At 38.0% G+C, this 24,717-nt stretch overlaps 3 protein-coding genes across 4 annotated transcripts in view; 1 reads left to right on the forward strand and 2 right to left on the reverse strand.

Annotated features, from left to right (window-relative positions):
- dapk1 (death-associated protein kinase 1) overlaps positions 1-18,007 on the reverse strand; it is a 75,127-nt gene extending 57,120 nt beyond the window's left edge. The window contains exons 1-2 of the mRNA XM_061038358.1: positions 17,866-18,007; positions 16,108-16,333 (exon numbers count right to left, since the gene is read on the reverse strand). Coding sequence (XP_060894341.1) covers positions 16,108-16,211 — 104 coding nt within the window. The 5' untranslated portion in view covers positions 16,212-16,333; positions 17,866-18,007. The remainder of the gene's footprint in view (positions 1-16,107; positions 16,334-17,865) is intronic.
- LOC132974347 (histone H2A.V) overlaps positions 1-24,717 on the forward strand; it is a 212,014-nt gene that overhangs the window by 14,201 nt on the left and 173,096 nt on the right. The window lies entirely within an intron of this gene.
- Positions 19,837-24,717, reverse strand: part of LOC132974343 (phospholipid-transporting ATPase ID-like) — a 38,573-nt gene continuing 33,692 nt past the window's right edge. For both annotated transcript variants that reach the window (XM_061038359.1, XM_061038360.1), the window contains one exon: positions 19,837-24,021. In XM_061038359.1, the coding sequence (XP_060894342.1) occupies positions 23,692-24,021 (330 nt within the window). In that variant the 3' untranslated portion in view covers positions 19,837-23,691. The remainder of the gene's footprint in view (positions 24,022-24,717) is intronic.

Genomic DNA, 24,717 nt, shown 5'->3' on the forward strand with positions numbered 1-24,717 from the left:
CACTACTGACTGATTTAAGATCAACTTCACAGTTCAATGAGCTTGTCCCAACAGTTAGGGTCGACAGTATATCAAGGAGGAAATTCAAAGCAGAGAGCTGGACAAAGATCAATCAGCACAAGCATTTACACGTTAATCAAATCACAGTTTTGTACAATACAAAACTGGCAAAAGAAAGTCACATTTTAGTTTAATTGACTCATCTAAACTGTGTGTCATTCACTCGTAATTTCTCAAGACAAAACAATGAATCCTTTACTGACAAATTGGTGGTTAAAAGCCCACCGCAACATCATAGGACCCAGTGTAACATCATTAAGTCTTTTGTAAAAAAAAAAAGAAAAAAAAAGAAAAAGGTTTCTGGTTAGCAATGTCACTTAACAGAGACAAAGCCTAAACCTGTTTTGTCACTAATAAGAAAAAAAACTAACAACCAGTGACTACTTGTTAAGACACACATATACACACTTACATACTGACAGACACAATGTAGATTAGAACAAAGTCTAAAAGAAAATGTCTTCATGACAAAATATAAAACGTATATAGCTGTCTTCCTGGTTTTATTAGAGAGTCCTTTAGAGCTGCTACGCTCAATGTCATGGACGGAAAAAAGTTAAACAACACAATAAAATCCCCACATTAAGCAGCACTTTTTAAAAGCTTTAGATTTTATCTAGCTTTCAAGGAAAAGCACAATGTCCTTGTGCTATAGTGCTGAAGTACTACACTGTGTATAATCATTCAGTACAGTGAGCCAGCTATTGATTGGCTGTGTGCATTACTGTGAAAGAGGAGAGTCTGCTGAAAAGCTAAAAAGTGTTAAATACAATAGTAGGCAGTCTTGCAGAGCTTCCTCCGGGAAGGCACACACCACACACATACACTTAACTTATCTGTCAAATATGATGCACATGAGGCCGTAGGTAAGTGCACAAATAGGAACACAATAAGTACAATCTCAGCTACAGTTGGTTCTCCTTTGATGTGAACCATAGAGGAAGTTTTCCTCTATGCCTTACAGGCAAAACAAACTGTAAGTCACATGATATATAAACTCAGATCACAAATATTAAATTGCACAAGTTGTCTATTTATGCATCAATTTGTTGCCCTGCTAAATTTTAATAAAGTTATAAGAATGTTTGTGTGCACCTGATGGATAAAAGGGTAATGTATTCACTCACTTCAGGGACTCATTTTCCATCTCAAGAAACTGCTGAGGGTCGTACCAGGCTCTTTGGGCGATTAAGAGTTCCTCTGTGTTCACTAGCTGGTCTATTTCTACGTCTGTTTGAAGCTGAGAAGGTAGTTAACCGTTGGTTTTAAGGGCTGTTCTTTTAAATACAGCAGACAGTTGGGGACTAGACAGATAAACTATGAGCTTTGATGAGCTATTGAGCTGAGTAAAGCCTAGGTTATCAATGTAGGGGTATTACTGACGATTTTTTATATCAACCATAAAATACCTAATCTATATGTCTGCAAAACATCTCCTCGACAAGCAAATGCAGCAGCTGTAAGATACAACTTTATTAATTGCTGCAACGTTACAGTAAAAAAAAACAGTAACACAGAAGAGCTTCAAATATTAGAGAAATACCAGAATGATGTGAAAGTTTATGCTCAATGTTTCCTGCTGCAGAATGTTGAGGAGCAGGTGTACAGTTTCATGGCCACAGTGTGACAAAGTTTCTGAAAGTGGTGTTTTGAAATGGATTTGGCATCATTAAATACACATCTATGATTCAGGCAATGCAGCCATCCGATTAAAGAGAGGTGCTGTAATCTGGAATGAGTTTCTGTCCTTATTCTGAGCTTTTATACAGCCAAATGATTGGCTCAGTCATCACCATGTCAACCTGGAAGAGAGCCTATCATCGTGTGTAGCCTTCTATTCACATGTCTAAAAAGACCAAATTATGACAAAGTAAAACCCTAATAAAAGTAGCATATTACAGTCATGTTTTACTTCTCATCTTGAACACAACAAAACCAGCTGTGGTTAAAATGTTACTCCTATTATAATAAATCCCCAATTTACATTAAAGCCCAGAATCCCCTGAGAGTGGAGTAATCAGGAAGATAGTGTTCAGTAATAACATCACTGTGTAACCTCTTTTTCACCTGCCTGCTCCTTTTTCTTTTTCAACTACACTTTCAGGCTGGAGTGCTTAGATAAGCTCACTAACACTAAGTTTGAAGCACTCCAACAACAGACAGTCTCAGCAAATCAATATGTGTGCTCAATAAAAAATTACCCTCACTGCTGCTTACTGGAAAAGACTGTTGAAGACAGTGACTTCAAATGTTATGATGAGATCAAGTGTTGTTTCAAAGTTTACACACCTGTAACACACAAATGTGAACATACACAGAAATCATCAAATGTACTAAAATCTCAACAGGAGGGGCTTACAGTTTATTTGTGTGAAATAATCTTTAACTCAACTTGACGTCCTTTAGAAAGAATTTTGAAACCTATGCCAGTAAGTTCATCAGTTGCCTGTTCAATTTTCAGGGACTGGCTTGAGTTTTTAAGTATTTCCATACATTTGGAGTAGAAGAAAATCAAACTCATCTTTCCAATTTAATGGAAAAAAACACGGCTCTAGTGATCAACCTGAGGTTAAAACAACATTGCTGAGTAAATTGGATGACAATCTAGCAGAGAAAAAGGGCACCCTGATAAATCTTGGACGTGCTGTGCAGTGGAATGCATTTTCCTTTTCATATCAGGATAAATATTTCATGGGGATAAAAAACTCATCTTTGCTGCCAAACTGTTTGGCACTTACGAGAGAAAAAACAAAGTGAGAAAGAAAGAAAAGAGAGCAGCATGACTGAGAAAGTGGATAATTGCTCAAACTCAAACTCAAACTAGTTCAGTTAAACACCCTCAAATCCATCTTCCCAACAAGTTACCCCATGCTTGGTTTTTTAACATCTTCATATGAAAAGAGAGAAACAAACTTTAGTCTTTGGGAGAGACACCATCACAATTACAGCTTTGCTTCTCTAGTTAATTAAATTGTCTTTGGCTCATGGGGGATGAATAAAGTCCCCGAGCACTCAACACACATCTTTTGTCAGTGTCCGAATTCATCACATCGGTCTACTCGTCCAGAACTGGAGAAAATACAGCTCTGAACACCGCCTCTACATTTTCCATGGCTGTTCCTGTGATAAAGGGAATAATATGTGTACATTCTTTCAGTAGAAGAAAACAGAACAGAAGCCACATAGTGCTGACCATTTAAAAACAGTAAACTGTGATTCAGTGCAGGCTAGTCATACTTTCCCCTGACTAAAAAAGTATCACATAAGACAAATACTATGAATGCTATTATTAATTTATTTAACATTTCTTTAAAGATTTATTTTTGGGCTTTTTGTGCCTTTATTGGAGAGATAAGACAGTGGATAGAGTTGGAAATCAGGGAGAGAGAGAGAGGGGAATGACATGCGGGAAAGGAGCCACAGGCTGGATTCGAACCCGGGCCGCCCGCCTGGAAGACTACAGCCTACCTACGTGGGGCACGCGCACTAACCACTGCGCCACCAGCGCCCCAATTTATTTAACCTTTCATCAAAAACTCATTCATTCATTAGTTCCAGCTTGAATCTGTGAGGATTTGCTGCTTTTCTCTGTCTGGGTAACTGCAGTGACCTTGAGCTTCTGTTTTCATATTTAGTACATTTTACAGGCCAAACAATTAAGATAAGACCAATATTATCCATACTACACAACGTTAAGAGCCGTTTAAGATTCTGCCTGAATGGTTCGGAGGTTGCATAACCACTATGTTCCTGTTTTGATTGCAGACCTTGTTTGTGACTCATGCAACTCTCTCTTCCCTCTGTCTTCATCGTCAACTGTCCAAAGAAGGAAGAATGAAACCCAAAAAGATAGATTCCCTGTAAAATAGTTAGGTTACCATTATGGCAGAAAGTTAAAATTTTGGGTCCTTATCAATAACTGCCTATTTTTAGATTCCCATAAATAACAAGAGGAATCTTTTGCAGGTTTAGTGATGAGTTTAAGTATTTCTTATTTTTGTCTAGCAGTCAAAAATCCAAAAATTGAGCCTGAGAAAGATCATCATTAGAGATGCACCGATTGGGAAAATCCGGGCCGTCGCTGATACAGATGTTTGAAATAACAATTTAGCCAATTGCAGAGTCTGATGTTTGTTTCATGACTTTTGATTTAGACTCTCACAATGCCACCATTTTATTGCAATTCTGACAATGAAACCAAGTCAGAGTTTGTTGTTCAACAGGTGACTTAAACCCTTTTCACACATACGGAAATCTTCTGAAAAACTCAGGAGATTTGGCTACCCGGAGGGTCTTTAGGCTATATGTGAACGCAAACAGCCGCATTTTTCGCGCTGACTTTACCCAGAGTTTCTCAGGCCAGACCCCTAGTATTTTTTTCCGCAGAAAGTCCGTGTGAGCTGATGTCTGAAGGCAGACGCATATTTCCGGAGATTTCAACACGAGCCAATGGGAAGAGAATCACGTTTCTATACGATCTATGCGCCACTCGCGGAGTCCAATGCAGTTCAACCACTGTTACAAAGTCAAAAAGGACATTCCCTTTGCAGCAGGGCAGCAACCAGAAGCTCTGAGACTCTCTGCTGTCCGATATGATTCAGTGTGAAAATCTCCCTGGTGAGGCCAAGCTTTTCATTAGCACGGAGCAAAGTGTGGGAGGGTGGCTCAGAGTGATGCCTGCCCACTCAGCTGTGGTGTGGGCCACAAACTGCACCGGCAGAAAAACATTATGCAACCACCATGCCATTGTGTACAGCGGAAGTGTTACCACAGCAACAGGATTCAGAGGCTGAGCAGAGGAAACAGCACTGGTTGGAGGAAGGAAAAGTATGGTAGATAATCCTGGGTGGCTATGAAGAGTGTGTGTCAGAGTGTGTTTTATACAGTAGTATATTTTCATTTCATTTCATTTCGAACCTTTACTTATTCTCGAAAAGACACTGAGGTTTCCCTCATTTCCAATGCCGTCGAGATTACAAGCACAGTAAAACAAGCAAAAAAACATCAAACACGCAGAATCTGTGACAAAAACCACTGAGATCATTTAAAACAGTTACAATTTGAAACAAAGTTGTTCGAAATCAAATTCCTAAACTCTGGAAGTCCGATAAACTCCGATATAAATTCTACCAGGCCCTGAAGGATGGAAAACAACAACTAATTTCATTTTTAACAACAACTAAAACAATAAAGCAATGACCACAGACGGTACTACTTGTTTACATACCAACAAGGAGACATCAGTTCCTGTTTACCCGCCTTTCTAAACCCAATCCTAAATACAGGGCTCAGTTATGATAAACTTTCAAAAAATATAGTTTTCAATATACATATTGAGAAGATTTTATAGGGAACAAAACCAGCACATAACATAACAGAAGAGCTACACATTTAACTAGTAGTAGACCTAGCTATACAAAAAGTCAGATGGAAAATTCCTTTGGAGAAAAGGTTGAAACTAACCCTAAGCCCCAAACCAAATGTAAAAGTAAAAATGACATAAAAAGACTGCCAATTTCTATCAGAGAACAGAAAAATAAACAAACCAAAAATATAATATTGCTAGATCCTGGCTAAAGATGATTCTAAGGGTAACAAAGTAAGAATCTTGCAAACGACATCTTTATTCACCCTTCATGTTACATTACCTGTTAGCTATCTAATTAATCGAATGTACAAGTTATGATCAAACTCTGGCTGCTAAAAACGCTTACATTCAAACAGCAGATTCATCAATATGATAAAAAAACAGCCATGAAGGTGGGTTTGACTCTAAAGAGAGATCTCTCTACAGGTGTTCAGTCCAAGTGACCAAACTGACAGACAGATCACTGACAGAAAGCCAAATGCGAGGCAGGCAGTGTTTGCCCTTGTCTAGTAGCCACAGTGAAAAGGCATTCAAAGTGTCAGAAGAATGCCATTCACCTCCCCCAGCTCCATGGTTTTAAGGTGGTGCAAACAATGGATACATTGTGCTTTGAGGTAGAGAGAGGTGAAAGGTTTCCTTTACCATCTTCAGACCTGTTAGGCACCATGGTTTCCCAAACATTTTCACTGTAAAGATCTCCTGGACAGATTCTTCAAGACCAACAACAGTGTTACCATAACGGCACAGATTACAGAAACACAGCTGTGGATTCAAACAGACATGCCCAGAATATGGATGTAAAGATGACCAACCTCACATTTTCTCAGTGCTATTTAGGACAGACTGATCTGGAGAATAGTAATGAGCTATGGTCATAATTGTGCTGCCTCCTCGAACAGAATCAATTATCTGAATTCTCTAATCACACAGAGATAATTGGCCGAGTCTGAATTGTAAAGCTCCTAATTATCTTCCATGCTGATTCCAAGGTTTCAGAACAAAAAATTATGCAAATTTTCAGTAAAACTGACTGTTTTGATATCAAAAAGGATTTCTTCATGAATGACCAGATAGTGGCAATTATGTTTTTTTCTATATTCTGTGTTAGCTGAACGCTGCAGTCAACACAATCATGGTCCATATGAAATTCTTTAGGATTGATCAGAATCTTTTTAGACAGAACGAGGCACACATCACAGAAGATTTCACACACTGCTAACAATGAGGTCACTGGGTAAAATCACGTGCACACTCTTATTTATATGAACAATAATGATCAGCTGATGTTTATATGATTTTTACCTCTATGGGTGTTGCATGGCGTTCTCTTACATTACCAATATGATGTCATCTTTGTTTAGGGCTGCACAAGTAATCGCAATTTCATCATCATTGTGATATAAGCTTTCACAATCGCATCGCAAACATCTTTTCACAATGAGTAAGATTTCTAACAAGCAATGTCTCAACATGCTTTTAACTCAACATGCCAAGATTTAACCCAATGCACAGACTCATTTAAGAGAAAGGACTCAAAAACAAGACATGCAGACACAACATTGATATCTGGTTTTGCATACAAATTGAGAGAAGAGCGAGCTTTAGTTGTGACACCTGAGGACACATTTAGAAGGAGGTGTGGAGAGAGCTGGTGTTGCTTCAGCTGGTCAATCTATCATCTCCTGTTTTATTTTGTCCTTGCTCTTTGAAACAGGGCCCCTATATGTCTGCTGAAACTGACATTCAGCAGGTTTCGAGGTGGTTAACTCTGTCGTGACTCAGTGAAAGTTGCACAGACCGGTTTTGTAAGTTTTTTCAAACAAGTTCTGTGCTGCTTTGACCCCATAAAGAACAAATCTATTTAATGATAGAAGAAGATGACATTCGAGTGCTAAAAGATGACCACACTTTATGATTCGTGGTAACTACAGCGAGATATGCAGAGTTGCATTTCCTTGCCTCAAGCCTGACCTTGTCAGCAACAATTAAAACTGAGCAGAGTTTTGAAAGCCCATGCCTTCTCTTTTGGTTATCTCCTATCAGAAATACATCACCAACACCACAAAGCCAATCTTTGGAAATAACCTTCAAGAAAAACAAACACATTTAGGGGGATTAAATAATGCTGAGTCAACAATGTTACACATAAGCCACAGAAAATGTTTGGCGGGCACTCAACTGTGTTAGGATCAAATTGACAAGATAAAATAGTTTCAATTTTCAAGAATTTCAGATATTTGTTTACATAAGGCTTCATAGTATATTTCATGAAATTGACTTTCAGCAGTACTGAAAGGAGCAGCCTAATGAGACCAAGAGTGAGAGATAAGAGCATGAGAGAAGAAAAAAACTTTAACAGCTGATACAACTAGCCAGTTACACACGTACGTGACACTGACACAGTTACATTTTGACACAGCTGAATAAGGTTTGTGCCCTGCCATGCTCCAGAACAGAACACCACACAGATACTCTAAGATCATTCTTTATTGTAATGCCTAAAGTATATGAATGTAGTGCCAGCCAAACTTGCAGTTTAAGCATTGCAGAGATGAATGAAACAAGGGACAGCCATCCACTGGAAACCGTGACTGACCAACACCATAAAGCTGTTGTTGAACTTGTCTATATGAAATATGACACCTCGCAAATTCTTCAATTCAGACAGGAATGCTGTCATTTTGGCTTTCAAATATGCATGGGCCAGTTTCAAGTCTTAAGCTGTATCTGTGGGCTTTACCCTTCTACCTTGTTGAAAAAAAGAGGTAAAGCACTTCCTCTAATTTAGTGCTGACAAAACCAATGATGACACTGAGGCGACTAAAACACTTGCATGACAATAAATGTATAAAATCTTTATTAATATAGATAATGAAATGACTTCAAAAGCATTTAAGCGTGGGGGTTGTTAAAAAAAAAAAAAAGAGGCAGGACAAATGCTGAGCCTGACATATAACAGATGGTGATGTATGATATAATGTCCACAAAGCTGGAAATCTGTGCAAAACACCAACAAGGGAAATCCACAAATTGAGTTTATCAGCTTAAAATGCAGTAAGGCTCAGAGGGGGACGTCTCAGCAACCAACAGTAACATTACTATGAGAAAAAGACACAAACACTATGAAAAAACTAAACATTAGGATAAGGATTACAATTTTTAAAGTTCAGTGTGACCCTTATGAGCAGTGTAGAGGCTGCCCTTTAAATTAGCTGAAGATAAGAATCTTTCCCTCAGTCTTTTTTAATTATGATGGCTTAGATGGTGTAGAATATTATTTTATATCAAAACTATACTTACATTGGACTACTCAAGAAAATAGAAAGTGTTTCAGTAACACTTCAGAACTGTGTCTGCTGCCTGTGCAACAACCTTTTAAGTCTTGTATCTAGCCAAAAGGTTTCCCAACCAGACAGCAAGTCATACCAGTCATTCAGTCTGTGGTGAGTTAATCAGGCAAGCTGCAGGCAGACAGATATTTTAGGTAATATGTTAATGCATAATTTTAAAGTTCTGTGGGGACTGGTAATGTTTTGCTCAAAGTGCTTCAAAGACTTAAGGAGCAAAAGAATTGTGAAAATGTTGTAGTTATCGTCACTTGCTGTGTTCCTATATTTTTGCAAATAATCAAAAGAGGACATGGCAGGCATGAAATGAAATAAAGCAAAATCATGTGTTATGTTCAGCTTCTAGTATAAAAGCTGCATGTCTTATCTTTATGTTTAAAATAGAGCTCAGATTTTTGGCTCTCTGTCAGCTCAGATGTTGTGATTATCACTGCTAATGCAAACAACACAACAGTAGGAATTAGGGCTAAAAGATATTGGAAAAAAAACAGACATTGCAATATTCTTATCACACCAGATAAATGCAGTGTCTTTTTATGTACATCTATTAAAATTTCAATCAAACAATTGTACTTTTTATTAGTATGGTCCTTAAGTTATTTTCTGACGTCTTTACATGCAGGGGACACAAAGACTCTGGAGGAACAGGGGAAGCATGACAAGATTGAGATCACTTTCATTGCACATCCTGTGATGTGACTAATGCGCAAGCATACGTCGCAATTGCATTGGTAAAACAATATATCGTTCAGGCCAACTAGGAATGCACAAACATATAGACACTTCATCGCTATTTGACGATACACTAACAAAATATGATATTGGGTGAAGCCATGATAGAACATTTCTGTCGATAAGATGATATTTCACAATGCTCACAAAACCTAAGCAAAAGCCTAAAAATCTTTGTATTATTTGTTCTGTCGCTCAAAATAAGAGTGGGCATAATAAGACTGCATGTTACTTCCACTGCTGAAGACTTGATGGTCTTTTTTACTTTGTGAGAGGAAATTGCATTTATTTATATCCGCAAACTGTAAATGTATTTGAATATTATTGGAGTTCTGCCTACAAATTAATGTGTAATAAATCGCTAATTACTTTAAGCTATGAAATCAAGGTTAGAATAATTCACTTTACAGGAAGACATAGTCCCACGTCTAGTGCTGCTTCTTCTCTGGGAAATGTCTTCGACTTAAGTGGGCGAGCAAGTGTGATAAAATTATAGATTAAAAAAAATACGCCAGGACTGTTACATAACAACTTTACATCTTGTCAATGTATATTAAATTCCTGACTGTTAATCAACAAAGACCTCCATGCAACTGTACAGAAGGTAGAGTTGATCAGTTTAGTTATGTTATCAGATTTAAAAATGTTAATTGCAGGTCAAACAATCTTGCCACAAAGTAATTTGCAAGAGTGCCAAAGTAAAAGAAGGATGAAGAACTTAATGTTGTCTTTTCTTCGATTATATCCCCTCAGTTTACACGCTTGACTGACAGCAGATCACTTCTAAATGACCACAAATGGTTGTTGCTCCTCCTCAACACGCTCATCACACACAGACACAGACACAGACACACACACACACACACACACACACACACACACACACACACACACACACACACACACACACACACACACACACACACACACACACACACACACACACACACACACACACACACACACACACACACACACACACACACACACACACACACACACACACACACACACACACACACACAGAGAACATGACACCCCTGCCTTTCACCCGCTAACACAGTTGGCAGGGATCCAGTTATCCTCCATTGACTGCAAGGATTAATTGAAAATAACTCATTATGCTTCTTGAGGACATTCCAAATGAGTCAGATTTCAATTTGACTTGTAAGCTGACCGCAATTTGAAGAGGCTGACTGGAGCGATCACATGGCTTAAGTCACCCGGACAGACTGGCCCTGCAGACAAAAGGAAGAAAATCTGACTTCAAATCTGAACCCTGCAGGAGTAATGTCTGCCAGAAAACCTGCACCATGATCTACTTCTGCACTCATTTCTGTTCTTAGCGCTTGTCTTATTTTTGTTTTTTTTCTGGCACTTCTCTCTTACAGGATGATCTCAAAGTCACAGTGAATATCATCATGCCTCTCTGACACATACATTCCTTACTACTTTTACTACTACTAGATGCTGTGGGCAGTGTAGACTGAAGCTTAGTGTTCTGCACTCAGTGAACCCAATGTTGTCTGCTAAATGACTGAAATGTGGAAAAAATGCAGAAGCAAGACAGTGGAGCCCAAATGATCTTGTATTAGCATTTAAACATGGAGCTAATATGTTTTCCACATGATGAACCATGTGATTGCTGTAAGCTAGTTTCTGCACTTTTATTCCAGAGATGTTTTATCAATCAACTTTGTTATTGCTAAGTAAAATCCCCACCAGAGGCTTCAATTTAAAAAAGAGCAACTAATTCAAAGCTAATCAGCGCCTGTGTAATACAGGATTCTGCCTAGTGTCACTTAATATACTTGTCATAAAATAAGCTTTCAGAAAAGCGTTCTGGTTGTAGCACAGTTATGTTATATCCAGTTCTATTAGCTCTATTTTAAATCAAAATGATTGATTTTAAACCTTTAATACTGTAAATATTGTTCAAAATAGGAACTACAAAGATAAGCCATTCTGTGTAACCTATGCATTTCCTCTTCAGTCATTTTTTATTTAAAAAATCCTAAAGTCAAAGGTAAAATTATGAATTATTATAAGGCTTTAGATATTATAAATATTATAATATTTAAGTAATGTATTCAGAAAATCCTTGTCTCAAAAAGAGGCAACACTGCATCAATGTGACTGTGCTGCAGCCCCCTGGGGTTGAGGGGGGGGGGGGGGGGGGGGCGGGGGGTGAGTGGCAGGCCTCATCAAGGCCACTCCTGCGATCCCAGACTGCTCCTCCGCCCAATAATTCAACCCAGGGTAGGGGGGTAAATCTAGGTCAGTGGCTGGGGCACAGTCTACATGGAGTGAATGCCTGGCATTAGCTGGTGGTTGTGTTGTTTGAAAAAAAAAAAAAAAAGGATGTAACAATTCTTTTAATCAGCAGAAATATTTTCAATGATCTGCATATAAACTAGCTGTTCCAGGGGAAATAAACTTGTAATCATATCTCTATTTAAAAAAGGAGCCCAAAGTGGACCTCATGCATATATATAATCCTATTTTGTATTCATAGAAAAAGTCTTTGGGGTGATTTTTGCTGAGGAATGCCCTAAATTCAGTTCCAGTTTAATGCTTTATGTTGATTTGCACTGCAGAATCCCTTTTGAAATACATAAACCACTCTCCTTCGGATGGCAACAACACACACATGGAATGAGGGCCAATTGAAAGAGAGCCACACAGCAGTCACATTAATGCAGGCAAATGACAGAGACAGAGCACTGCAAAAATATGCTAAATGTAAGACTGAGGACTCGATTAAAGGCAAGGTCTCAAAATGTGTTCCACAGTCAGCTTGTGTTTTAGTTATGTTGCTCTCAAAGTCAGTCAGAAAGTGCCTGAGTCAGAGTGTGCCTTAAAAAAAAAAGTCAACATGGAAACTGAAGGGGAAAAAAAAACAGAGCTCACATGACACCATCAGTAAATCTGCTCCCGGTTTGTTTTCATAAAGACTTGGAAGCTGCTGTGTTTTGCTAAAGAAGAGCCAGGCTGAGGTAATCCTAAAAGATTGCCTGCTTTTGCCAGTCAGACCAACAGAAGGGTTTACTGATAATCTAAACTGATACTTTCAATCATATTAATCAGATAAATATACAATGACAATAAAACACAATACAACAACAACACTAACAGTATTGTATGTATCCAGTAGCCAACCTCTTATCACTGCATTCTGTGCTGCTTTGTGTGTTTGCTTTTGTGCAGTCTGAGTAAATAAATAAAAGAATGCCTACATTAGCAAAAAAAGATTGACATAAACTTTTGTCTAAAAAAACAATGTTTTTTTAGAATTGATAAAGTATCACAAAAACATAAAAACTCAAGTATATAAATATATCCATACACCCTGAGAAATCCTTTAGCTTAAGAGCAACTCACAACAGGTTTGGAAGCTCAGGGAAAAACATACACACCCTTCAGTGTGCGACTATACTTCTCAAACGTAGACTTAAGAGGCCCTAAGCCCTGACCGAGTGTTTTATCTTGGCAGGTTGACAGATGTTACCAAACACCAACACTATCAAAACCCTTAGACTCTTCAATGATGCTTCTTCCATCTCTTCATATTGAGGAGGTATCAAATGGGAGATCCTTTGAGATGCTAGAGGCTGTAATAACTTCGGCAATTCCCCTATGATATCCAATCTGAAGTGAACATTTTCTGCCAATCTGTGAGGCAAGAAGAGATTGACTGGGCACAGATTTGGCCAGTGCTTTGCTTATTAGAGGGAAGTGTTTGGAGGACACCAGCAGCAGAGGCCATTTCTATAAGGAGCCCTTTAAACACAGGTGAACTGGCCTTCTTTAGACCCTGTTTGAAAAAGGAGCATTTGACCACTGATTCACTAACAAGATATTTTCACACTCTCCAACGCAGCTCTGTAGCTAACAACTTGACTCCTCTCCTGAGGACCAACAGCTACTCCCACCATAGCTCCAGCAATGACAGTTCACTTTGCACATCTAAATCCAGTTTTCTGATTTGCCTCTGGTGCAGAGGCATTACTATCCTTGGGATGGTAAAAACTCTTACTGGTTATCCTACATTTACACACACACCACACTGACAAGCCAGAGAAAGACTGGTCAAGGTCATAAGGCGGTTAACTAGAGGTCTGATGAATAAATCATGCTGGGTAGGGACGACTTGAGAGGCTTTAGCAGGTCATTCCAGTGGCTTAAAGACAGGATCAGGCTGTACACCTCACCCTTAAACATCCCCTCTGGCTGTTTTTACTGAATCCTTGCAGGTGCATTATTTCTGCCACACTCTCCTCCTCATTAAGCTGCTTGCAAGCTCACTGTGGTTTGATAATAATGCGCTTTGGATGCTTGACTTCAGCAGCTTTTGGTTCTGCCATGCAAGCTAACCACAGCAGTGTAAGGATAACAGTTCTGCTTGGGTGATTTTCCATTTTCCCATTTACCCAACCAAATGGGACTCATTCCAATTCAAGCCTGGAGTACAGTCAGAGTAACAGCCTCCCTGTCTTTTGGTATGCAAGGCATTACAGAACAGTACGGTGCAGGTAATGCTTCTTTAATCTGACTAATGAAAAGAGATACTCACATCTGACATTGTTCATGCTAAAATGGACTGTTTTCTTAACCGAAACCACTCATTTTCTTCAAGGCTTCCATGTCTAGTGATCAAAATCATCCAAGCCAGATACATCAAACGATGTTGACTTCACAAAATTCAAAGAATGCATTTTTAAAAGAAATAATAAACATGTTCATGAGCAGATGTCCTGTTGTTAGTTTTGATAATCAGCAGTGTGTTCCAATACATTAACGGGTAATTTAAATGATTTGTAAGCCCACTGAAAGATGAGCCTAAAGTCCTGCTGTCAACCATGGGCCAATCAATACAGTCACATTATTAAGTGTCAGCAGCAGTATAATGACAGATGTCACAATTACAATTGACAGATGTTACAATTGTGATCATGATTCATGTTAAGTGACAATGATGTTTTTGCATCACTGTTTTCAATTCCACTAAAAACTATTGATGCTGTATAATGATAAGGGTCGGCAAAAAAATAATCTAAGAAAATGAAATAAGAGGAATTGGCTTCTAAGATATGTTGGTTAAAAAAAACAATTTACACACTTACTAATAAATGGCCAGAGTTCACTTCTACCTGTAGAATAAGAACATTTGCCCATGCAAAAATGTCAACCTCAAACAGATGATGATCTCTGTTTACAGGTCGATATTTAGTTTTACATATAGGCTGAATATCATATGAATATTAAATGAACTATGGAGTTTTAAAAATAGGACAAAGTATCAAAAAGTAAATGAGATGTCTCCAAAATTATACATAATATTTTTCTTGTTGTCAGGGCATGACATCCTTCCAAAAATAGACTTTGCGAAACACTCTACTTTGGTAGCACTGGATGTTTTTCTTACACAATAGAGACTTAAAATGTTGACCACATTTCTACATCACAAATGTTAAACATTTCATGACTGTCACTCCATGATGGCAGACAAGCCAAGAGAATGGACCTTGTTTTTTTTTTGTTTTTTTTTTAAGATAACAACCAAGCAAGACTCTGTCACACTCATATCTCTTTACCTCCAGACAGAAATTCAATCCCATTACACAAAGCTCGCCAAACGTCTCTATTACCAAAGTAGCACAGTGAAGCAGCTACAGCCACTTCAGCTCACCCACACAGTGCCTGAATGTGAGTGCTAAAAGAAGAAGTAGTGTTGCCAGACAGGCAAAACCACTGGTTGATTATTACCAAGATGGAGAACATGTGTGCCTTTGATGAAATATGCAGAGATCCAATCCCATATTTCTGACAGTCATTTGAGAAGACTCTGTCATTCCCTTCGGGAATAAAGTCATCCTTTCTTGTGTAATTCTACATTTGCTGTTATGTCATACAGTTTAAATCCTGGCAACATTTAAGTGTCTCTTTTTTTTTTTACACACTGGTTTCATATGTAACAGGAAAGCACATTCAATCAAGGACATCACTGTATCTTTAAGCTTAATGTGGCCACTGGGCTTAGAAGTTTAAGCGACTTTCCACACATTTATTGCCATAGTCAAGCTGTCACCTTTCACAGCACAGACTGAATGAAATGACGGCAGGCTGCGCCACACGATGCAAATCCTCTTCCTATAAAAGACATACAATGATCCAGTCTGCCTCGTCCTGCAATAAATCTCCAGGAGGAGGCAGCTACAGCTACAGTAACAGACGCTAACCTCTTCATCACTGACAACACTGCATTATGGACTGCATTAATCAGAGCCTATCAAGATGCACTCAGTGAGGGGGGAGGCATGTCCTGGGGAATACTCCCAGTCAGAGGCACATTGTGCGTGCATTCATGCTGGCTTGGGGGAGACATGCATCAGTTACCGTTTATATGGACTAAACCCATGCAGAGTTGTGGGTGTAGAATGACATGAAAAAACAAATTCAGGACTATTTTAAACCCACTTTGTATAGATGCAGTACCTACATCTAAATATTACCTTAGAGGTGTAAAATAGCACTAGTCACACCATGAAAAGGAGAAGTTTATATGCATTAGGAAAAAAGATAAAGCTCAGTGTAACTTACCTCCCCAATTCGTCTCCAATCTCGTAAAAATCCTCAACATTTTCCGGGCTGAAAACAGTCATGTTGTCTGGGCACTTCCTCCCTTTACTCCCCACAACAGGCATTGTCGTCCCCCGTTCCACTCTGAAACGGCACACTGGTTCTTCACAGTGGCACCATCCCTACCAGCAGCAGCCTCCGGTGTAGGCAGGGTTACAGCCAAACAATCCACCAAGTCATGTTAGATCTTCTACAAGCAAGTGGGGAAAAAAAAGGGAATAAAAGGAGGACAGAAAACAATTAGACCTCAGCCATGAAACCTGACTGCAGCAAATGTTTGAGGATAAAAAGGTGTGTGTTCAGTTAACTAGTGATGTGAATTTCAGCTCTTTTCTGTGAGCCGGATCATTTTGCTCAACTCAGAAAGCCAGCTCAGGGGCCCCGGCTCTTTCAGCTCTCAAAAAGCTCTAACCAATAAACCAGCTCAGGGTTTTTTTTAACTACATCAAATTGGAGTATTTGCTCTTGTATCACTTCCTTTTTTAACTTAACAAATAAGGATCCTACACAGCCCCTGAAGTCTCAAGAAGTAAAAAAGGGTTAGTTTGATGATTGATATCTTGTAGGCACAACATAATAAATTGTGAACACAAGATATTGGTTTTTTTTTATTTTTTGGGACTTCGGGGGCTAGGATCCTAACTTAGTGTCCAGAAAGACAAAAAAAATGACAAAACGGCTTAATTAAGTGCTTACTGGTTTATTTTATGGGCGTGTTTGTTTTGGAGAGGAAGAGACCTCTGACTCATCCTGTTACAACAACCCTTGTGAATTATAAACACAATCCTACAAATAAATTCACAGCAAATAAGTTGAAATCCCACAAACAACCAGCAACCTCAGTCATAAATAATGATAAAAAAAAATTGATATTGAGCAATTTAGAAAAGTATTTTGATAATAATTTTTCTGCTCATATTGCATACAGTATTTTATTGCTCTGTTAAAAAATCCTTTATGTTTCACATTTTTCCACATTTATAATTGCGAGGCATTTATAAATCTTTGTAAATAGGACAACCGATTTATTGAGCCTTGAATTAGTTAATAACATAAATAAATAAATTAATAATAATAATAATAATAATTGACTCCTGTAGGAGGAACCGGCTCCCCTCGTTCAGTTAAAGGAGCCGGTTCGTTGAGCCGACTTGTTTAGGACCTGCACATCACTATGGTCAACAAAAGGAAACCTGACTGAAAGATGAACCTGCACCTCCAGGGCGACGTCACGACTCCTGTCCTCACCATCTCTGTTGTTTTCCCAGCACAAGTTCTAGTTATTATTTCATAACAGCAGCGAATTTTAAAGATAAAAGTAGTATAATCATCACTACGTCCCCCCGGCTAGTTAGAAATGCAAACAGCCCTTGAGAAAGCTTGGTGTAGCCATGGGAAACACGCTAGGTTTTAGCCTACTCCTCCTCCTTTTAGTCTGACTGTTGAATGGTCATATCGTTAGCCTATCTTCATAAAATGACCCCAGTGGACCCGGACAGGTGTATAGCCCCGTTAACCGAAACACGTAAAAGAAGTCACACCTGGAAAAAAACACAATTTAAAAGCCAAACCGCGTATCTTCCTCCTAATTATCAGCACGACTCGCCTCCTGTATATTCCTCTGCATAATGAAATATTCAGAAACCTGTTTTCCAAGCGTTCCTGGCTCCTTCTTAATCCCAAAACTAAGACGAATATAATGAATACAATGCAAAGTACCTTGTAGTTTTTTCAGTGTGTGCCCTGCTGCCAAATGAAGACGAGGTTTCAAGCTTTTTGTGGGTGTCTGTGACCCCGGTTTGGCTCACGGAAGACAAATGCTCCTGGCTTGAACGGGAGAAATCAGCGTTAACAATGTAAGGCAAGTGGTGTGTTCAGGTAAATGGGTAATTTGTGAATCTGCGTTTGAGCGACTCGAGTTCGGTACTGACCGCGAGTTAAATGCACGCACCAGACAATAATAGAAGAAAGATTCAAAGAGTATTTATGCTTGACAAGGCTAATTTATTCCCATGTGTTTGCCTAGAGATATTTTGAAGCAAAGCTGCGTTTAAAAAAAAAAGAAGCCGTAAAATTCGTGTTACCACGTGCCTTAAATGCAGCATCGTTGTCTGTCAGTTGGAGCCGCTGTTTTCGCTCGCAGGAGGGCAGCAAAGCTTTCACTTTTTAATTTTATTACAGCTAAGCTGATCATTTAGGTTTAATTAATCGTTATTATTTTTCTTGTATTAATTTGGATGAGATGATTGCTGTGAGCGGGCGAAATGCAAGACCATTTTCACATTTAAAATGATTAAGAGGGTAAAATGTAAAAGTTTAATTCTATTATATTTTTAGAACATCATTCAGATTCTATGTTGCATTTTACAGTTGTATTTGGTTGTAGTTGTGTTTATGTATACAGTCTTGAACAATGTTGGGGAGTTATTTATCTTTATTCTGAGTCATAGTGCCCACTGGCATTTTTGTGCTATAGGCCAGTATTAATTTTAATGATTTTATTTTTGGTTTATTTTATTTTTGAAAAGATGTTCAGCACAAAGCAAAACTTTTCATACCAGAATGTTCATATTCTCTTTTAAAATGAAACAAAACATTACAGAAATACTTAATCATCAATCAATACATAATCATCCTTAAAATCTCAGGGTGTAAATGATTCACTAGGAAACCATCCGTCCATTTATCTATCAGGCCTTTGTCTTCCTAAGGCTGCGGGGGGCCAGAGCCTCTCCCAGCATGCTCTGAGAAAGAGGCAGATTTTGCCCCCATTGACTTACTTTGAGACAAACTTTACAAATTAGAACAGGAGGGCCCCTCTCTGAGACTCATTATGACTTTGCTATGTATTGTGCATGCCCAGTCAAGGAGAAGTGTGAAATGAAGTTACCATCATATCTGATTTGCTCTGCTTTTCTTCAGATGGCACACTGACTGTAAAGATACTGTGTGAGATTTTTGACAGCAGCTGATTTAACAGTGAGAGAGAATCTGAAAATGATTGACAACAAAAATATATTACAATTGTAAAGACAGTGCATGTTGAAGCTTCTTTCATTGAAATGAAAAACTGTTGTAACTTCAATTCTGTTGCCAGTGTAGAGGATTAAATGTACTCAGAGGTTTCAGAGTAATTTGACCACCAACTTAGGGAAGCAGCTGAACCAAATCATTTTGCATTTTGAAAAAAATAAAATGGCATATCGGACACGAACCAGCTGCAGTGAAAGCAGTTGAAATTTGAAGTTTTTGAGAATTTCCCCAAAAAATCAACATTAATCAATAAATGATGAACCAAAGATGTGATTTTTGCATGTTTTTGACACCTGTTTGTCAATTAAAAACTGTGCAACTGTATTCACAAAGCCCTGTATGGTGTGGATGTTTTACAGAACAAAACATTTTCATAGGGTTTCTCATTAGAGACAGCAATAGTTGGATTGCTGTGGGTTGTGTCTGCTTTAGGCTGGGACACAAATATAAGATAAATCAACAAAAAATATTTATTTTAGTTCATCAGCACTTAGAGGCTGTGATTTTTGCATCTCAAACATATTTATATAACTAAAATTGCATTAAGTATTAGAAAATCCACAATATATTTTTTGCACACATTACAAAAAATCAACGATATAATGCAAAACTACAAGACAAATCTTCAAAAAGAGTAAACAGCAAAGATAAAACATGTTGATCTTTAAGATCTTTTTATTGCAGTAAAAAGTAGAAAATATAGTAAAAACTGTTATCAGGAGGAGCAGTGTCAAACATCAACAATGCATCGTGTAACAGTTTCAGTCTTCAGGGCTGTAGATAAAAGAGTAACCTATCCATTATAAACACAACTGTGGCTACAATTCACTTGAGAAAGTACCACAGAACAAGTGGGGAAATATTTACAACACATAAGTGGACTGTGTGGTGGCTGCCTTTTTATGTTCTATTTGAATGTTTCTGTTTCCCTTTGTTGTTATGCTTTTAATGTCTTGTGTGAAGCACTCTGAGTTACCATGGTGATGAAATTTGCCATATTAATAAACTTTCCTTGCCCTCTGATGATTAATATGTTTTCCACTTGTGGCGAAGGCAAAGTTGAGATTAATTTTGATTTAAAGGCTCCATTCTATATATCTGAAAATCACCTTCTGCGTTTCGTGTGTGTATTTGTTGCTGACAAATTGCTTTTGTAAATCAGTCATGAGAATGCTAAAACTGGGATAGAAAACATTAAACAGAGCTTGATTTGAACATTAACAACAATCAAAACAAAACACTTGGATGAAGACTCAATTTAGAAGATTCTCACAGTGGGCATTTTCCTTTGACATGTTACTCAGGGTGTGAGGGCCAAATGCTGTTATCAAAAAGGATAATGATTTAAATATGACATGGTCAAATAATATCTACTAACGGTGAAGTTGGCAAAGAACTGTTCTAATACAGAAGCCCTGAGCGGACATACATCCATCCATATTGCTCCGTTTTCCGATAATGATTGATTTCTGATTGTTTTTTTCATGATCTTGACCTATTTACGTCCTTTTGATGACTAATATTAACTTGTTTGCACAGGATACCCGAGTTGTTATCCTGACTTAAAAAAAGTAATGAGGCAAGCTCTTTAGAAAACAACCCAAATGTACTCCTTATCATGGGAAAAAGTTTTAAAATTAAATGTAGGCATGCATGTCCAAAGGGGCTTCCATACATTGAATGCTAATGTTAGCTGGTGTCTAATTTCAGCTAATGGTTAATCAAATCAAATTAAATGGTTATAATCACCCTGACGTACGGCCTATTGTCCCTCCAAATTCCCACTATCCATTATCTTTTCTGCCACTGATCAATCAAGAAGCATGTGATATTATAAAAAGTTTCCAGGTTTCCTATGTTTATACATAGGAAGTGCAACCCTGAACACAGCAGTAAATCATTATAACACCATCTTAGCTTCTCTGCCTGACTGTGACATCAGAGGAAAATGTCCACTGTGTGGATTAAAAGAACGAGTACAATAGTTTTAAAGACACACAGTAAATGTTTCTTTTCATATTCAAACCTAAGATATCTTCCTAAAGAAGACTTTATATGTTTCCGACTTTGTTGATAGTAATGCACTTAGTAAAACCAGTGTCACCACACTGTCATCCAGCATGAGTTTTTGTTTTCTGAGCAAAAATTGTACTTCAGAGAAAACACAAAAGGGCTTCAAATAATCGTTGGTTCCCCGCTGTAAGATGAGAAATACATTCAACTCTTGGAAAAAATGTGTTTGTTCAGATCCAAACAAAACAGATGCTTCGACGCATTTTTCTATTAGCCGTCTTGATGGTTTTAAATTCAACTGTAGTGGAAAAACTGTTCAGTGTAAACAGCAAATCCAGCATTGCATAGAAACATTGTCACTGGTAAACCATGAAGCATTTAGAAGAAAACTAATCGAGGCAATAACCAAATAAGAAACGTTCCGATTCTACACTTTAAAAAACTAATCCCTTTTAGACTTTTTTTTTTTTCAAACATTCACATACTTCATAATAAATTAAAGGGACCCCAAAGACCCACAGGAGCACCTCTGCAGCTGTCCACTGACAAATAAAAATCATTGACATGGTTGCATAAAATCTTTTTTAAACACCCTATTCTTCCTTCAGGAATTCTTGTCGTCGTTGACTCTGCTTTGCATAATTATGAAATGTCATTTCCTTTCAAATACTAAAGCAGCTCTTGTTTTGTCGTTTACATTATATCTTACTGTCAGTGAGCAGATACAACACTGGAGGAAGGAGATGTTGGAAATAAGACACATACAGTAACAGCCAAGGACCAGTCATTCAGTCTGATTTTTAGATATTTAAAAGCAAACTTTTGCTGAAGCAATAACACAAATGAAGATGTGTCACTATACATTATTATAGTTATTCAACCTGTTAATGAACCTAAATGTGCCTCTTAATGAGCTAAAAGATCACACTGTCAGATTTGTAGTGTGTTTTCAGTATGATCAACCTCCCTATAATACAGGTAGATGTGGTTGATTTCCCTACAGCAAACAACTGGTCTGAAAAAATGGATAAACAAAAGGTTTAGCATAGTCACATCCCCTCGGGCAAGTGCGTTCAAATACAGATACCCTGTAAATGGTGAAGATTACGCTTCCTGAAGACATTTCACCACGAAGTTAGGAGGCTTTTTTGTAGGTATTGGCATTGTTAACATGCAAAATAATGAATGTGCATGTAAGTTAAATTGTAGTGAGGGGCTGAATTTTAGAAATTTTCAAGGGGGCGCCACTGAGCCACTTTTCCTCGCACTTGTGAGTGACAAAAATTGTGAGTTTTCATGCACGTTAAAATCCCCAAATTAGTGATTCATTTGTGCAAAGGAAAATAAGAATAACTCCTACAGATACAATAGGGTCCTCGTCCGAGGTCGTTGCTCGGACTGCCCCCGCCCCTTCAATTGCAACCATGGGGATGCTTACAGTACTTTGGCTTGAAGATGTAACTCAAGGTGCATTTATGAAACACTGTGGTGCAAAAAAAAAAGGAAGTCACTCTAAAGGAGATTTAGATATCATCAGGCAAAAATCCAAATCTGGGTCTGTAAAGAAAACCTTACAGTCTTAGTTCCAAGTTGTCTTTTGTGCTTATAGCATGGAGATCTTGCAAATGTTTTTTAAGAGCGTATTTCCCTTATCTGTAAAGAAATACATTTTATATTTTTTTAACCAATATGAAATCGACCATAAACCCGTGTATAAAAAAGGAAAAAAAGAAAAAATCATTGCATCATGGTACTAATATTCCTCTGTAGAATGTAAATTGAAAAAAGCACACGTTCCCTCATATATACTAATTTCAATTAAAGTTGCATGAAATACTAAGATAGTAAAAAAAAACAAATGAAGATGTCCAACTGTTAAAAATGCTTAATCCTGCTTCAAAAATCAAGGTTAAGTTTTACACATTCATAATCTTACAAACATTCAGTTTTCTCCCAAAGTGCTTACTACAGATTTTAGGATAGGTGAACATATTGCTTTAAAAAGATACTCAAAGTATAATATAAATATATTCCCATATAAAATGGTTTTGCTGATTATTTCCTTTGTACAAAGTCCTGCTGTGAATCTGGACTGTAATGAAGTCCTGGTAGTTTGTAAACATGATGACACTTTGTCTCACTGTGGTAGCTCCTTTAAAAAAAAAGAAAAAAGAAACACCCTGTTACTGTTTTTGTTAGCGTAAGAAACCTCTTATGTGTTGGCTCTGCATGCACGCCCACATGAACACTTCCTGTGTAGTTCCCTTTGGTAAAATATCTAAAAAAATAAAATGCCTGGAGCAAAAAAATGTCCTGTCTTTTTCAAACCTTGTCTTTGGAGACTTTGCAGATGAGAGACAGACCATCCAAAATGTTTGACATGGCTTCTCCAGAGAAGCAGGTTGAGTTTTTTTTAAGGAACAAATGGAAATGTTAAGAAAAAGTTCACTTTCTTGTCTTAATCCTTCTTCTAGATCATCTCCAACCAGAATGTTACTATCAGAGAGCTGGATCTCTGAATGTCCTGTACATCTGCAGCGATGTCACCTCCACATCTGGCGCCTTGGTGTTCTGTGGCCGTCCAGTCGGGCTGTACCCCGCCGATCGTCCCATGGGACTGAAGCCAGTGGTTGTGCGACCAATGTTGGTGAAACCTGAAGATCGCGACACCGCAGGACGCCTCAGGAATCGCCCTGATGTCACCAGGTCCCCGTAGCCCTGTGCGTGCGAGAAGGCGTAGCCAGAGCGCCGTGAGCTGGTACGGCGGATGCGGGTACGTCGAGGTGGAGGGGGAGGCGTGGCTTTGGCCTGTCTCACCTTGAACATCACCTGAAAGTTTGGGCAGAAAGTGACAAAGTGAAAATGTTTGATGGAGGTATACTTTCTGAACTACTCTTGGAGATGTATTTGGTAATTTTATTCAAGTCTACAAAGCCAGATGACATGATTGACAACAAGTCTATCTTTGGTCTACTTTACTGCAGTCTTGATATGAAACATTCAAAATAGAGAAAAAAAATGTATAAAAGGTGAATCACCAAAAATATCCCCCTTCATATTACACTTGTGTGAATGGATAGAAATTAAACATCTTTAATATAGTTGAACATAAAAAAAGTTACTTTGTCATCTTTTAACTTCTTTTTGAGGATATTCCTTAGGTTCTCATAATCTTCAGGGGTGTAAATGGGATTGCCATTTAGTTATTAAGTAAGCTGCAGGCTACAAATTGAGCATAGTGTTTTTTAGTCAATAATTTTTGCATTTAACCAAAGTGGCCCATGTAAAAGAATGCCAAACAAGCTCCCAACTAATATAGATATGCCTTGAATGTCAATCTGACAGATAGGATTGATAACAATAAAAACAAAACTCTATTTCAACTAATTAGCCTCAAAACAGTTTCTTGAAAATCAAATCAAAGGAAAGGTTTGAGTTTTAATATCAATTCATTAATAACAAGTGCAGCTGAATCTTAGCATGCAAGTGCAATTAAGTGTTGAGCATAGAATAGTTCTGTTCCAG

The sequence above is a fragment of the Labrus mixtus genome, chromosome 5, assembly GCF_963584025.1.
Source record: "Labrus mixtus chromosome 5, fLabMix1.1, whole genome shotgun sequence".
NCBI classification, from domain to species: Eukaryota; Metazoa; Chordata; class Actinopteri; order Labriformes; family Labridae; genus Labrus; species Labrus mixtus.